Source organism: Piliocolobus tephrosceles, unplaced genomic scaffold, assembly GCF_002776525.5.
Source record: "Piliocolobus tephrosceles isolate RC106 unplaced genomic scaffold, ASM277652v3 unscaffolded_28717, whole genome shotgun sequence".
NCBI classification, from domain to species: domain Eukaryota; kingdom Metazoa; phylum Chordata; class Mammalia; order Primates; family Cercopithecidae; genus Piliocolobus; species Piliocolobus tephrosceles.
The window spans coordinates 28,572-44,698 of NW_022311773.1; the positions used below are offsets into that span (position 1 = coordinate 28,572).

Here is a 16,127-nt window from a genome sequence, read left to right on the forward strand (position 1 = left end):
GTGCCACACATGCAAAAGTGCACAGGGACACACACGCCCTCCAATACGTGTCACACACACAAAGGTGCACAGGGACACATGCACCCTCCGAGAGCCCTAGCAGCTTGAGCAGGCGCAGCCCCTTCTCAGCCAAACTCTTAGGGAGCCAAAGCTGCCTGGGGAAGGCAGGAAAAGTGGAAATCCCCAAGGGCAGGGGATCAGGAAGGGAGGAGGGCTTAGAGAGGAAGGAAAGGAGGAGGAGGGGAGAGGGGCGGGGAAGGAGGAGGGGTGGGGATGGAGGAGGGGAGGGGAGGGAGCCGGGGAAGGCCCTGAGGAGGAAAGAGAGGAGGCGCCTGGGGAGGAAGGAGGGGAGGGCAGGAGGGGCCCACAGAGCAGCCGCAGCTGCACGCAGTCCTGTCTGCCCGTTGTCAGCTCCAGGAGAAGATGATGTACCAGCTGGTGGTACACGGTGTCATGGGCAAGAGCACAGTGCTGGATGTGGCCAGTTCTGAGGAGGAATTCAATCACATGACTGTGAAGTGGCTGATGAAGTTGGTGTCCAAGGCTGTGCTGAAGGCAGGTGAGCAGGGGGGTGGGCTCGACTCCAGGTGAGGAGTCCTGGGCAGGGCTCTGGGTCTCCCCCAGGGCTACGAATGGGGAGGGGATGGCTGGGTCCCCATCCAGGGCTTGGGGTGGACATGAGGCCTGGGGGTTTTGCCGCGGGTCCTGCGGTTCCTCACTCTGGGGTCTGTGACTGGCAGGGTGGCACTCCGTAACTCCTGGCGGAGTCTCTATTTCCGTCTCTGGATGTGGAGGTTTGGGGGTTCAGCAGCGGCCAACCCTCCTCGGCGTCCTTGCTGGACGAGGAGAGGCCCCACACTTGCACTCAGGGCTCCTCCATCCCGGGGAGGGCCTGCCCCTGGTTTCTGCCTTCTCTGAACCCCTCCTCTATGCTGCCTTTGCCCCCTAAATTCAGACAGCATGTGGGTATAAGCCCAGCAAATTGACAGGGTACAGAGCTCACCCCAGCAGGTGAAATGCCCCAAGAAAGGAACTGAGAGTGCAGACCCCAGAAAACCCTGACCCCCTCACCTCTCTTGGGGAATATGCTGGGATCCCTCCTCCAGCCAGGGCCCTGCGGGGATTCGGAAGCCAGGCCCAGGCTGAGGCGCCTCCTCTCTGCCTCAGACACCATGGATTTCCTTTTGATGTTTGCCAACTACCGCCTGGACCCAGAGAAAAAACTCCAAGACTATCAGATCAGGAACAAGTCCACTGTCATCATTGTGGTGCAGCTTCCTGGTGGGGGCCCAGGCCACCAGGGATGTGCGGACCCTGTGTTGGGGGGACACCTGGTTGTGGAGCCCCATTGGTCCTGGGTTGGCTCAGCTGGGTACTGACAGGGATGGGGCAATAAACAGTCGTAATCCCCAGCCTTGCCTGGGCCTGGTCCTCTGGGGCGATGGGGAAGAATGGTGTTCCAGGACAGGGAGGGGCACCTGCCCAGGGCCTTCCGCAGGTGGCCTGTTGGGACTGGCCTTGAAGGAACCCCAAGTACACTCACCTGCACCCCCTCACAGCCAACTCAAAATGGGCCTGCAGTGTCTCGGCTCAGTATTTCCTGGGAGGGACCTCACCCAAGGCTCCCCAAGGTTCCGGTCCCCAAAGTCGGGGGGGCGGAAGAGAGCTGCGGCTTCCCATCGGGCACCACCGTGCAGGGCTGAGCCCCGTATGCCCCCAGCTCAGGCGGGTCCGGCTTTCCCTGCGCTCTGGGCTAGACGAGCAGAAATGGAGCGGGATCCTTGCTCAGCTCTCAGCACCCTTTCCTCAGCCTCACCCCATTGGAAGCGGCCCCTGAAACCTCTGCCTACCCACCCTGTGCACTCCTCTGGGTTAGCTCTGAGAAGGCTGGGGAGGTCCCCGTCCCACCTTGAGCCAGGTGTGGGAACAGGGTGGTCAGTCTGGGCCCTGGAACAAAGATCAAAGCCAGGGTGAGGCTGGTCCACAGATGTCCCCAGGCCCTTCCAGGGTTAACTTCCTTCACCCACAGGCCCCTGGTTCCCCAGGAGGGACCGAACAAAGATGACGTAGTGGGGAACCCCCGGTCTGCCAAGCCTAGGGGTGCCCTGGCTTCTCCCCTTGCCTGTGTGGGTGTGTAAGGATCCCAGGGTAGAATTGGGGTGGGATGTGGCGTGGGAGGCCTGGTGTTGGGCAGCACTTTTGGAGGGGATTGAGCTTGTCCGGGCTGTGACCGGCCCTCAAGGCTTTGGCTGGCTGAGGGGGAAGGGCCTGTGCCTTGTGCTCCAAGGCTTTCCATCCTGGACAAGGAGACCCCTGGGCCCACAATAGCTTAAACAGGAGCCTGGCCCTGCCCCTCTTCACATGGCTTGTGGCCACAGGGACCTTTGACCAACCCTTTTCCCAGGCTCCCTGTGTCCTCACAGTCCAGCCCCCACAGCTGCAGAGCCCTTATCTGAAATGCCAGACAAGAAGACACATCACTGAACTAGGAGGTCCCAGCTGGCAGAAAGGGGGTTGGGCACCTCAGGCAGGCCTCACCTGCATGCCCACACCATGCTGCCCACGGCAGGACCAGGCCACTCCAGGCCCCTCTGTCCTACAGGCGAAAAGCCAGGAGCACAGCTGCCCCGGGATTGGGTCCTGAGCAAGGTGAAGCCCCAGCCCCATCCCCACTCTCCCAGGACAGGCCTAGGGTGCAGTCCTGAGGGTGCCTGGGGCTGGCCTGCCTGTGTGCATCCCCCACCCACAGAAAAGGCTAGAAAGAAAGTCGCACCTGTAGGCGGAGGCCAGAGGAGGGGACAGCCTTGTCCTTGCTCCCCACCCTGCCTCTCTGCACAGGAGCCCACGGTGGGGCCCAGGAGGTACCTCCCTCAGGCCGACTGTCCCTCCCCACCTGGGGCCCGTGAGCTGGGGGTACCACCGGGTGCTGGAACAGGGCCTGGAGCCTGCTACAACCAAACCTCTAGGCCCCAGTATAGGAGTCAGGGTTCTCCAGAGAAAGAGAGTCCGGGGAGATATATTTAGGAGATTTTTATGGGAATCGGCTCCTTGATCATGGAGGCTGAGAAGTCCCACAAACTGCTGTCCCTAAGCTGGTGAACCGGAACAGCCGGTGGCATCGTTCCGTCCGAGCCCGAAGGCCTGAGAATTGAGGAACTGCTGGTGTCAGTCCCAGAGCGCAAGGCCTGGGAACCGAAAATGCCTGGTCTGTGTGCAGGAGGAGGTGGACGCCCCAGCCCGAGAAGACAGAGGAGCCCCCTGTGCCTGGGTCTGCACTGGGCTGGGTGCTGCCCACCCTCACAGCTGAGGGCAGATCTGCCTTCCTCAGCCAACCTACGAATTCTCACCTCTTCCTGAAACGCCCTTACAGGCGCACCAGAAGCCATGATTTGCCAGCTCTCTGGGCATCCCTGAGCCCAGTCAACTTGACACAAAAAATTAAGCATCGCAAGTCCACCCCTTGTCAGCTTGGCACCCGTACCCGTCTCCTTAAGCTGTACTTAATCTCTAAAAACACCGTAGTGTGTGGCTAAAAACACCATACTGAGGCCACGCTTTCACCAACCCTGATACAAGTGTCCTGGGTACAGCAGAAAACATGCTCGTCCCATCCCCAGCAGAGGAGATGAAGTCCTTGAAGGTGGTTATTTATCCCCTGATAACCCATAACATAAACATTCTGTTGTAAAATTCACGAGGCTTTAATAGTGTGACATAAGTCAGTGCCTCTCATGCTACGTGGTGACGGGACAGCAGAGGGAAGCGAGCTAATATGTTTGCTTTGGACATGTCCACACACAACCCTACAAAATCAGGCGGAAGCGCTCCTGACAGCCGCAGCCCTCATTTCCACAGGGGCCTGTGGCTGCCGCGGGTCTTTGGAGCCGCCGTCTTCTCCAGCCCAGGCTGTGTCACTGTGGCTTTCAGCAGGCGGCTCAGCAGGCCGTGGCTGGCAGGGGTGGAGGAAGACCCCATTCCAGCACCATGTGGGGCACCGTGGGGACTTGCAGGTAGCCTGATCTCCCAGGCCATGAGCAGACCCCCAAGCCTGCTCACCAGCAGCCCCTCACAGCCACCTCCAAATGGACCCACAACCTTCCAGTTCGGTGTTTCTCCGGAGGCCCTGCGAGTGTGGGGCCGTCGCGCCCTGTGACGGCAAAGTCTGCAGAGCCATCTCCAGGCCTGGGTCTCCCAGGCACGGCACCGAGGCTCCTGGTCCCACAGGCCTCTGGTCCAGGTGACACCAAACAGCTCCATTGATGCCAGGATGTCCCCTGGCCCTGAGGTGGGGGCCTCCTTCCCAGGCTGTGGTCACAGGGTGACACCAGAGGGGTCCGTAGCCCCCTCCCCATCTGGGTGCTTCTGGGAGGGCAGGTTGACTAAGTCCCACCTCCAGGTGTGGGAGCAGAGTGGCCGTGCGGGGGGCACTCAGCCAGTCCTGGATCAGGTTGGGCCCTGGCCCAAAGCTCCGAGCCAGAGGCAAGGCTGACCAAGAGGGGTCCCCGGGCCTTCCAAGGCCAGTTTCCCCCATCCCCAGTGATCGGGAAGGACAGGGAAGGCCCACGAGGTGGCCCCAGGGGACCTTCATGTGGAAGGGAGTCCTGTTCCCGTGCACACTGGGGTGGACCCTCTGACCGCCAGGCACTGAGGAGGTGGCCCGGGCAGAGGCCTCAGGCACCCCTCGCACCTGTTTCTGGGGAGAGGAAGTGCAGGGCGGACCCTCCCCTACTTCCACTGTTTCTCCAACGGTCCGCTCCCCTCCCTGTGGCTTGAACTATGTCCTGCCATAGAAATAAGATACGATCTACTTCCTTCCCACAGCTTCCTGCACCCCACCCTGACGCACCGCCACCTCCATGTGACTGTGGCTTTAGTTTCATTTCTCAGGGGCTGCCCGTGTCCAGGAAGACCTCTTCTGACTTGGGGTTCCTGGCCTTGGGTGGAGTCCGGGCATCCACTGCCTGCTCTCTGCGGTGATGCAGCCCCTCCCAGGGGCCCCTCCCACCTTCTTGGAGGGGATGTGGGGAGGCGGGAGGAACTGGCTCAGGAGCAGGAGTGAGGCCCCGCACGGCCGAGGACAGGTGTCCTGGACAGGTCACAGGTCAGATGACGGGAGTGGCTCCCATGAGGCCCTCAGAGGCCGGCTCAGGGCTGGGCAGGGTCCTCTGCAGGGCGAGCTCTGGGGGCTTGCACAGGACCTGGTCATGGGGGGAGGCTGGGCCCTGACTCAGAACCACAGAGGGAGCCCCAACAGCACCCTGTTTGATGGTAACTGGGCCTCAGGCCGGCAGGCACTGGACTCTAATACCTTTCAGGACGTGGGCTCTCTGACCTTCTGCTCAGGCAGACACCAGAGGTCCAGGAAGATCAGTCCTTAAGCAGAGCCCGTGGGACGGGGCTGTGGGGGCTCTGGGCAGGGATTCTGGGAGATGAGGGGTGGCTCTGGCTACTCCCTCCTGGAGCTGTGGGCTGGGGTCTCTGTGCTCGGTGGCTCTGTGTGGGGCCTCCAGGGTGTGGTATAGGCCAGGTGGGCTCTTGGCCCAGGCTGAGGGGGTTCTGGGCAGGTGGTGATGGCTGAGAGTGGTCTGCACTGCCCCACACAGAGCCCACCCCTTGCTTTCTGCCTCTAGTCCTGGTCCCATGCCCAGGGCCAGGAGGGCAGCTCAGGGAGTGGAGGCAGCGTCCCAGAGGCTGGAAACCAGGCTGTGGTCCCCAAAGCCTGGCCTGGGCACCCCAACACCCCCATCACCCCTGTCTGTTGCCCTCCCAGTGCCAGGGATGGCCAGTTGCCTCCCACAGTCAGGCCTCCATCCAGCTGGCTCCAGCGGCCACACTCCAGGCCTGTGTGGCCCGCCCTGTCCCTGCCCCGCGGTCTGGGCAGCAGGGGCAGCGTCACAGCCAGCCTCGCCTCCGTGGGGCATGTTGCATTTCTCAGAGGGAAATGGTGCCCAGGAGAGACATTTGGGGACTTTCCCGAAATGGGAGTGGGGGTTTCCACTCTGACTGCCCACCACTAAGGAGAGGCAGAGCCTTGTACCCACAAGGTGGAGCCAGGGCTGGGTGTGGTGTCCAGAGCAACTGGACATCCAGGTGGAAACACGCAAAACTGCACCCTTATGTTGTGCAAGAAGCGCCGACTATCTGAATAGGTGTCATCGATCTCACTTCACAGGGAAATCATGAAACATCTGGGAGAAAACGTCAGGGAACATTGCTGTGACCTGAGAGCGCACAGACGTTTCCTGGGCAGAGAGGAAAAAGCAGTGACGAGTGCATTTAAAAATAATCAATTTGGCTTTATTCGAAGGAAAATACTCTAGTTATCAAAAGACACTACACAGAAAATGACCAGGAAATCTGCGGAGATACTGCCAAACAAATCTCACACAAGCATCTTGTATCCAGAATATAGAAAGAATTATCACAAATCAATAAAAAGACACACAATCCCACTTTAAAAATGAACAGAGGAGACTGGAATGGACAGACAGTGCAGGACTAATTGTTTAACAAGTTTTTGTCATGAGGGAAATGCAACTTGAAGCCAGGAAAAGACAGAACCGCACAATCAACAGAAGAGACACAGGTTTTACATCTCGACACCACCGACTTTTAAAGACACCAAAACAGTCACACACGAATGGCGAGAGTTAAAACACTGCAACCACTTCGGGAAAGGTTTGGACAGTCCCTTATGACGTTTTCACTCGCCTGCCATATGAGAACCAGAAATGAAATCCTGAGCCCCTGCACCAATAGGCTGAACGGACTCCTCTCGGCCAAGGGGATTCCAGAGAAATCTGAAAAACGTGCCAAAAATTCCGCCATGACAGAGTGGGAGGTGGGACCCGCCGCGTCACTGCCCCTCCGTCTGTGGTTGGGACACCACACTCGCCAGCATGAAGGTGCAGGTGGAGAAGAGACTGACAAAACAGGTTCCTCGTGGCGATGAGATAGCAAACGATCAGCAAGACCTGAGGCCCTGCCCGGCAGGGGTGGAGTCACACACCAGACACTTAAAAGCAGAAACCAGGGGCTGCCGGCCAGGAGGGTTCTCTTTTGCTCTAAACCAGCACTGGTCTCCAGGAAAGCCATACTCACTCAGGTGCAGCTCCCCCACTCCAGATGCTGACACACAGCCCCGCTCCTCTGTGCCACAAGCCCTGAGTTTGATTGGCCAAGAGGCTGATTTCTGTAATTCTGACCAGGGACCACTCAGCAGGGACTGGTTCTGGTTGGTTTTCAGGGGCTGCGCACTGAGCACCTTTGTGTTGCTGCTTCACCTTTCCAGGCATGGGTCTCATAGGAACACATTTAGATGTCACATGTCCACCCCCAAGGGAACTTGGGACGCATGTCACATGCATGTTTGTTCAGTATGCATGAGTGATGACCCCTTCCTGAATGTTCACGGCTCCTCCAGCAACCCATGGAGCGTGCGTGCTGAGCCGACCTGTTCAGCAAGAAGCTCCTGCCCCAACCCGCTCCTTCCAGGTGCCCGGCCCGGGCTCTGCCAGAGGCTGAGGTGCCCAGCGCATCAGGACGGCCACCCCGAAGGGCCTACCTGTTTCTAGGAAATAAAGTCTTCTTTCCAATTTTATAGATCGGGGATTTATTCAGTGGACAGAGCTCACCCAGGGCATTTTAGGAATTTACCCAAAAGACATAAAAGTCTGTGTCTACAAAAGGAATAGACCAAAATGCTAATAGCAGCTTTATTCATAGTAGTAAGAACTGAAATCCACCCACATGTTCATCATCAGAAAAACGGCCAGGCTGCGACTCTTCATGACATGGGTTCAAGTCAGTAATGAAAAGGAACAAAACTCTCAAACATGCTCAAGGGACACGAACGCTCAGGGCAGGGCTCTCCCTGAAAGCAGGCAGTGCCCTCGGGCAGGTCCCTTCCCTCCTGGTCTCAGTCTCCCCAGCTGTGCCACGGGGACGCCAGGTGGGACCCAACTGGGTTTCCAAAGATAAAAGGAAATCTAAGTCTCAGAGAAAGGGGAGCTGTGGGCCAGGTTGGGGGAAGGCCCTCGGGGGCTGGAGTCAGTCCTGGGGGAGAAGGAAAGGGCTGTGGGGGGGACACCGGGCAGGTCCCACGTGTGTACCCCTTATGGCCGTGGCTGGTGTCCCAGTGCTTGGGTGCAGACCCAGTGGACAGGAACCATGCTACAGGGTGACAGACTGCCCATCGTGGGGCCCGCAGGGTTCATGCCCCATCCCTCGGGGTCCGGAGCTCTGGATGGTCCCAGCCCCGGCTCTCTCCCCCTGCAGACACCCAGACTCAGCACCAGCTCCATGCAGCTGTGGGCAATGGGCCCGTCTGCAGAAATTTCAAGCAAATGGCGATGGCACTTTCGGTTTTCATCTCTGGGAAGTGCTTTCTGGGCAGGAAGGTGGGAGGGAGGTTGATGTGAGGGGTGGTCTTGAGTTCTCCTGAGGGGCAGGTGAGGGCAGCACAGGGCAGGGAATGTGGGGCTGGGGCAGGGGCTGCTGCCGACTCTTGACCAGAGGGGACACACAGCAGGTGGAGGAGGGTCTCACCCGGACCGGACCCCAGGCAGGTCGAGAAGCTTGGGGGTCCCTGCTGAGGTGGGGACACAGTGGAAGTGCAGGCAACCAGGAATGAGGGGACCTTCCCACAGGCAGGGACACAGCCCACGTGCAGGGGGCCTGGCCTCCGTGGGGACACAGCCAGGTGCAGGGAGCAGGGGGGTGCTCACTCAAGGGACGACACCTACAGGGGCAGGCAGGAGTGAGCGTCACCTAGGCAGGGTCAGGGAACAGGAGCAGGGGCCAGGAGGGGCCCTCCCAGGTGGAGACACAGTGCAGGTTCAGTGGGGGTCTCACCCCAGTGGGGACACGGTGCGGGTGCAATAAGCATGGGGCCCTCACTGAGATGGACAGAGCATTCATGCAGGGAGGCAGAAATGGGGGCCCTTGTTCAGTCAGGGACCTGGAGGAGGTGCAGGGATCTGGGGGACCCTGCCTCAAGAGGGGCCAGGTGCAGGTATTGGGGTCCTGGAGCCAAGAGCGCAGGTAGGAGTAGTGGAGCTCAGATGGAGGCTCAGAAGAGCTGGGCCAGTCTCCAGAGTCCAGGGCTGGCCGAGCGTGGCCAGTGGGTCCGGGCGTGTCACATGCCGGGAGGATGCCAGGCTGCGGGGCAGGGCCCCTGTGGCCATCCTGGCTGTGCACCTGGGTGGCAGCTGGTGGGGCGGGAGCTGGGGCTGCAGGTGTGGTGTTCCCAGAGGCCCAGGTGCCCTCTCCCACACTCCTGGGCCCTCTGGGTTGTGGGAACCAGCCAGCTCCTGCCCTGTCCCCTCAGGTGTCCTGCAGGCACAGCTCCTCGGCGGGGCTCAGGCTGATGGCAGGTCTTAACGTGTCCCTCTCCTTCTTCTTTGCCACCTTCGCCCTCTGTGAGGCGGCCAGGCGGGCCTCCAAGGCCCTGCTCCCAGTGGGCGCCTACGAAGGCTTTGCCCGGGAGGTGGTGGGCGCGGTGCAGCTCGGGGCCTGCTGCCTGGAGATGAGGACGCTGGTCGAGCTCGGGCCCTGGGCTGGGGGCTTCGGGCCTGACCTGCTGCTCACCCTGCTCTTCCTGCTCTTCCTGGCGCACGGGGCCACCTTGGACGGGGCCTTGGCCAACCCCACCGTGTCCCTGCAGGAGTTCCTCATGGCCGAGGCGTCTCTGCCTGGCACGCTGCTGAAGCTGGCGGCCCAGGGGCTGGGCATGCAGGCCGCCTGCACCCTGACGCACCTCTGCTGGGCCTGGGAGCTCAGCGACCTGCACCTGCTACAGAGCCTCATGGCCCAGAGCTGCAGCTCGGCCCTGCGCACAACTGTGCCCCACGGGGCGCTTGTGGAGGCCGCCTGCGCCTTTTGTTTCCATCTGATCCTCCTGCACCTGCGGCACAGTCCTCCCGCCTACAGGGTGCCTGCCGTGGCTCTGCTGGTCACCGTCACGGCCTACACAGGTGAGCACTAATTCCCCTTCCCCTGAGCCCCTCAAGACCCCTCCACCTGTGTGGCCTCCATGCACACTCCGACCCGTCCACACCCAGGATAGGGGGCTGCTGGCCCAGGTGGCCAACAAACCCACAAGAAGGGGCGGTGATTTCCTGGGACCTGGCAGGTGGACGAGGGCCTGTGCTGGACATGGGGTGCTGTGGAGGAGCCTGTCCCCTGCCAGGGCCATCATGGCCACTGCAGCTCTCCCCAGTCCCAGCTGTTCCCGTTCCTCTCAGAAGTTCTGCATCTGTGGTCTTTGGGACCGCCGAGGCAGGTGCTTCCTGGCCCAGTCCTGGTCTGGTGTGGGAGTCCCTGCACCCTCTATCACCCCTTCCAGAGTGACAGGTCCTGTCCCACCTGCCCCACTCGGTCTCCCCGGCCTCCTAATGACACCCGCATCCTGCGATCCCTGCCTGTACCTAGGCTGACCGTGGGACCCACCTTTCATAGTCCCCTCACTCCCTTGTGAGCTCCCTCCACTCAGACCCTCCATCTGATCCAGCCCCCCAATGTCTGCTTTCCCCTCCGAGTGCTAGTCTCCACCACCACGAAAGCCTTTGTTTGGCAAGCTCCCGGGACAGGTGTCCACAGCGCTGGGGCCGCGGGGAGAGCCGGGGCGGCCGCCTCGTGCTCCAGGCACTGGGGACACCACAGGAAGGGCTGCAGGGAGCATGGCGCCAAGTCTCCTTCCTGGGGTCCGAGGTCCTAGTCAGGACAGGACCAGCACTTGGGTCCATGGCACTGCCTCCGACCCAGCACTGGGCAAATACCACGGAACCTGGACCACAAAGGCCACGGGAAGGTGCCACCAGAGCCCTGTACAGATCAGGAAACTGAGGCACGGGTGAGCAGGGAGCTCTGCAGGGACACACCTCTGTGGCAGATTGCCCAGGCCTCTGTCCTGGGTGGCACCGGAGAGCTCCTGTCAAGGGTCCTGTCTCCATGAAGCCGAAGGAGCCTGGTTTCAGGGACAGAGCTGCCCATCCTCAGGGTCCTGGTTTACACGTGGGTGGACGCAGGCTCCATGTCCCTGTGGCCCTTGCCATCCACTGGGCCCACTCCCTGCTCTTCCCTGCCCGGAGGCAGGTCCTTGGTGTTGGTGGATCCTGTTATTTGGGGTGGTCATCCTGTCCTGGGGCTGCAGAACAGTGGCCCGGCTGCAGCCGCCTTCCCTTGTCTCACATCACACAGCCAGGTCCTCTCCTCTCCTCTGCTGCTGCCCCTTTCTGAGATCTCTCTCTGTCTCTCCTCTCTCTCTCTGTCTCCCTGTCTCTGTCTGTTTCTTTTTGTCTCTCTCTCACTATCTGTCTCTCTTAGTCTCTGTCTCCATCTCTCTCTGTCCCTATCTTTCTCCAGGGCCACATCCCCCAAGGTGGGGCGTTGAAGGGTAGCACGGATGGGTCACGGGAGTCCGGGTGAGACGTTGGGAGGGTGTTCCACGGCCCTGGGGCCCCCAAGTTGCTGACCCTGACCCAGAACTTGACTGAACCAGCCTGGCTGTGTTGTGTGTCCGTCAGTACGGGGGCCCAGGCGGGGCTCCAGGAGCCAAGAGTAACCCCCAGGCCTGCACACAGTGGGGTTCTCGGTGTGGGTTCGGCGGTGGGTGTCAAGTCCTGGCCTGGAGAGGGGCGTCAGGCAGGGCTGGGGACCAGGGTTGACTGTACTCTGCCCACAGCCGGGCCTTTTACGTCCGCCTTCTTCAACCCTGCCCTGGCCGCCTCTGTGACCTTTGGCTGCTCAGGACACACCTTACTGGAGTATGCCCAGGTGTACTGGCTAGGCCCTCTGACAGGTAAGGGCGGGGGCGAGGTGGGGTCCCTAGGGCTGCTGGGGCCCAGAGAGCGTCCTGGCACGTGGGGTCCTACAGAGTGGAGGTGAGGGTGCTGGGTCAGTGCTCCTGGGGAGGTCTCTGCAGTGGGCACGGTGTGTGGGGAAGGGGCTGTGACGGCATGTCTCACTGTGGACACACCGTCCTGGTGCCGAGCAAGCTGCAGCCAGGTAAGAAGTGGGCAGGCTGGGGAGAGGCCAGCCTTGCAAGGAGTGCCGGGCACATGGGGAACGGTGTCTGCCGTGGGGCTCCATGAACCTGGGGTTCCTATCCCAGGGGGCATCTCCACACACCTGGAGCTAGGCTCCCCCGAGAGGGGCTCATTCTGGAGTCCCTGAATCCTCAAGATACAGGGAGCCCCACTTAGATGATATAGGGTGCCATCGTGCACTTACAGGGCTGTGAGCATGGGGGTGGAGCAGCCGGTCCCTTTGCCTCCTGGTGGGGCGGGTCTGGGACTCGCTGATGCACACAGGGGACCCCTGAGCTCCTCCACGGTGCGTGCCCCTCCTTCCCTGCATCCTGGACCCAAGCAGAGGAGCAGCAGGGGGAGGTCATGGAGCCCCTCTTGGCCCCAGATCTGGGGATTCTGGTTCCTGGTGTCAGAGGCCCAGGTGGAGCCCACGCCTCCTGCTTCCTGCACCTGCTCTCGGACACTCGGCTCCACCTCGCTGAGGTACCAGAAGGGCCGTTGGGTTCCTGTGGAATTCTGGAAGCTTTTTTCAGCTTCTGCTGGCTCTACACTGGGGAGGTCTCAGGGGCAATGCCTCAGCCTCCCCTGGGGGGAAAGACAGGAGCTGGGGGACTCTCAGGCACCCTGGCCCGGCAGTGGTGACACTGACGTCGTCGTGATCTGTCGCCGTGGTTCTGTTGTGGTCACACTATCTCAGGCATGTGCACGGCCCTAGAAAGGGCATGAAGTGCATCAGGAACCCGCTCTTGCCCCTGGTCCCCGAGGCAGCCCCGCCCTCTGCTAGGAAGCAGCTGAGTGTTGGCCTCTCTGTCCCCACACACGGGGCCTGCAGGGCTTCTCTGAGACTCTTCAGTTCAGGCGTCAACCCTGGGCTGTCTCCTGCAATGTGGGGGGCCGGCTTTCCTCCCTCGCGGCCCCCGCACTCCCCTGCGGATCCTTCACCCAGGGGGGGTCGGCCTCCTCCTCCTGATGAGCTCCAGTTCCCTGGCGTGGAAACACGTCCCAGGGGAGCTATGGTGGCCCAGGAGGCCTCCCCTTTCCTACACAGGCCTTGCTTCCTGAGGGTGACGAGGTCCTGGACTCTCTCCTGCCCAGGCTTCTGGGTGCTTTGGTTAATTCAACACCAGTGCCCTGCATGGGCACCGTCTCCCCCAAGGACCCACAGCTCCGGGTTACCCACAGGTGTCCATCTCCGGTCTGGGACTGCCCTTCACCGCTCTCCTGGTTGCATTTCTGTTTCCTGCTTTCCTTGTGGCCTCCTGTTTTGGTTTATTCTTTCTTTTTGCTGGTGCCCGTCTCACAGTAGCTTTTGAGAACAGGGACCTGGCAGGTACACTTCAGACTTCCTGTGTCTGAAATACAGTATCCTGGTTCTGACCTGCACTTGAGCATCGGCAAGGCCTGGGCAGAGCTCCGGATGGGAGATCAGTTTCCTGCTGAGTTTCTCAGGCCGCACGCGATGGCCTGTGGTGGCTTCATACAAGACAAAGGACGCAAACGAAGAGTCTTCACGTGACAGGGTTGTATGCCCAGGCAGCTCTGGGGGCTGGAGCCTGTGATTGTGGCATTGACAGGGTCAGCTCTCCTTGGAGGCTGCTGGGGAGGAGCCTCTTGCCTCTTCCCCGCTCTGGGGGCCTCTGGCACCCCTGGTGTCCCTGGGCTTGGAGACGCACCACTCCCATGTCTGCCGATTCCCCTGGCCGCCTCCTCTGTGTCATTGTCTCTCTCTTCGTATAGGGACACCAGTCATTGAATCTGAGGTTCACCCTACTCAAGTATGACATCACCGCAATTTAACTAATTTTATGTCCCAGGCCCTATTTCTGACAAGGGCACATCCTGTGTTCTGGGAAGGACATGTCGCTGGGGAAATACTCTTGACCCCGCTACAACCTCTCGCTGTAGAACCACCTCTATGGAGAAGCCCAAAGGGCATCTGCAGCTTCTAGGAGCCAAGTAGGAAGAGCCTGGGATCCCTGTTTCAGGCGGGACTCCAGGCTTGGGCAGGCCCGATGCTCGAGTCCACACGCCCCCTCTAGAGAGGAACCTGTATCCTGCCAGGACCAGGGAGGGAGGCACTGGCTGTTTCTGTATTTTGGGGTTTGGGGCTCTGGAGCCTCCCATGTGGAACTGCTGTCCCTCCTCCTAGGTGAGTCCCAGGGCTACCCCATCCCACAGAGACCCGGACACCCGCTTCTGAAAGCATGGGGCATCTGCGGAGGAAGTGGGTTGTTTCCCGGCTTTCGTCCCTGCGGAGGGGGATCCGGCCCCTCTATGTCATCAGTGTCTTGTCAGTCCCACACTGTGCTCCTGCGTCTCTTCCCGTCTCATCCATCTGGATGCTTGACACTTCTGACAGCATCCCTTTCCTGCCATCTTAGAGCAGCTTCAGGAACCTGAAAAACAGGCTGTGTCCCCCATTAACCTCCTTTATCCACATGTGCAGTGTCAGCATGAGCCCTGGGGAGCTCTGAGGCTGCAGGCAGGAGCCCCGTAGCCAGGTGTGGGCATGGGGCTGGCTCCCTGGGTGTGAGCGGCCACCCGCACCTGCTGGCTGTACCCTGAGCAGGTCATCCGGCCTCCTTGGGCCTGTCCTCCTGGGAGCAGAGATAGGACCAGAGTGGGCCTCGGAGGGCTGAGTAAGGGGAACGGCCGGTCTCAGCAAGCTATAGGCACAGGGGCCACTGTCCGGAGCCACAGCAGCTGCAGGTGGTGACAGGCAGGTCCCGCTCAGGCCAGCCCTAGTGGAGCCAACACGCTGCAGGTTAAATCCTTAGAGGACTGAGATCAAACTTGAAGAGGATCCACTCTCCCTTCTGCCCAGGACACCTGCCCTTCCCGATGACCTGGAAGGCAGGCGGGGATTTAGGAGTTTCTGCTCCTGGAGTTCTGGAAAAACGTGGCCCTGAGGATTCAGTCAGGCCCAGCCTCCCACCCAGGGGCACCCACATCTTGTCCACTCACATCCCCCACCTCGACGCCAGGCCACAGCCCTGCAAACAGCCACCCTGGGACGCCACATCAAGTCCTGGAGGAAAATGGCCACCGAAGCTCTGGAGGTGGCTCAGGACGATGTGGGGGGAGGGGAATTCCAGTCACTCATCCCAGAGGGTGGTTCAGGAGTACAAGGAACCCACGGGCTTGCCCCCATCCCCACGGCTGGCATACCTAGAGGGAGGGGCATGACTAGGGAGGGAAGACCAGGACCAGGCAGGGGCTGGGCCTCAGGGTTCTTGGGGTCCCTGGCCAGGCTGCCTGGCTCCCCTGTCCTGGCACAGGCCTGGGAGAGGGTGTCCTGTCTGTGTTTGGGCACAGGAGCCCGGCGGCCCACCTGGGACCTGCCTTCTCTTGCAGGGATGGTCCTGGCTGTGCTGCTGCACCAGGGCCGCCTTCCCCGCCTTTTCCAGAGGAACCTGTTCTACATCCAGAAGAACAAGTACCGAGCACCCCGAGGGAAGCCGGCCCCGGCCTCAGGGGACACCCAGACCCCTGCGAAGGGGTCCAGTGGCCGAGACCCTGGGCGCAGCAGTGTTGAGGGGCCACATTCCAGCTGAGCGGCCTTGCTCTGTGTGAGCCGCGTGTGAGGGCCCTGCTTGTTGCTGGACCCTGGAACCCTCTGGATCTAAGAGGGAACCCCGCCACTCCCCCAGAAGCCATTTGTCAATAAACCATTGCTAAGACCTGTGTGTCCTCTGGGCCCGAGAGAGGCTTTTGGACGGGCAGGCAGGGGTTTGTGGAAACACAGTGAGGCTGGTCTGAGTCTTCCCAGCTCCCGTGGGCTCCTTCCTGCCTCTTGTTACAGAAGAAGCAGGAGAGGAAAGAGCAGGATGACAGGGAAGAGCCCAGGGAGTTTGCCAGGTCCCGAGTCTGCAAAGATGGTGCTGCAGCCCTGGACGTGCCTGGGAGGGAGCCCACAGCCAGGGAAGCCTGAGACCCGCCGGGACGCTGAAGATGGTGCTGGAGCCTGAGGCTGCAGGCTTGTGAACCAGGCACAGGGCACCCAGTCCCACCGCCCCTGAGTTCATGCCCCTCAGGACCATGGCCTGGTCATCGCCCAAAGCCGGGTCACTCGCTGGGACCTTGTGGCAGAACTGGGAC

At 60.9% G+C, this 16,127-nt stretch overlaps 1 protein-coding gene across 1 annotated transcript; it reads left to right on the forward strand.

The window, feature by feature from the left end:
* The first annotated feature begins 8,482 nt into the window (after window positions 1–8,482).
* LOC111528312 (aquaporin-12B) lies at window positions 8,483–15,709 on the forward strand. Its single transcript, XM_023195012.1, has 3 exons — window positions 8,483–9,974; window positions 11,684–11,800; window positions 15,384–15,709. Exons 1-3 carry the CDS (start codon window positions 9,152–9,154, stop codon window positions 15,581–15,583), a joined length of 1,140 nt encoding a protein of 379 aa, XP_023050780.1. The 5' UTR covers window positions 8,483–9,151; the 3' UTR covers window positions 15,584–15,709.
* The last annotated feature ends 418 nt before the right edge of the window (window positions 15,710–16,127 follow it).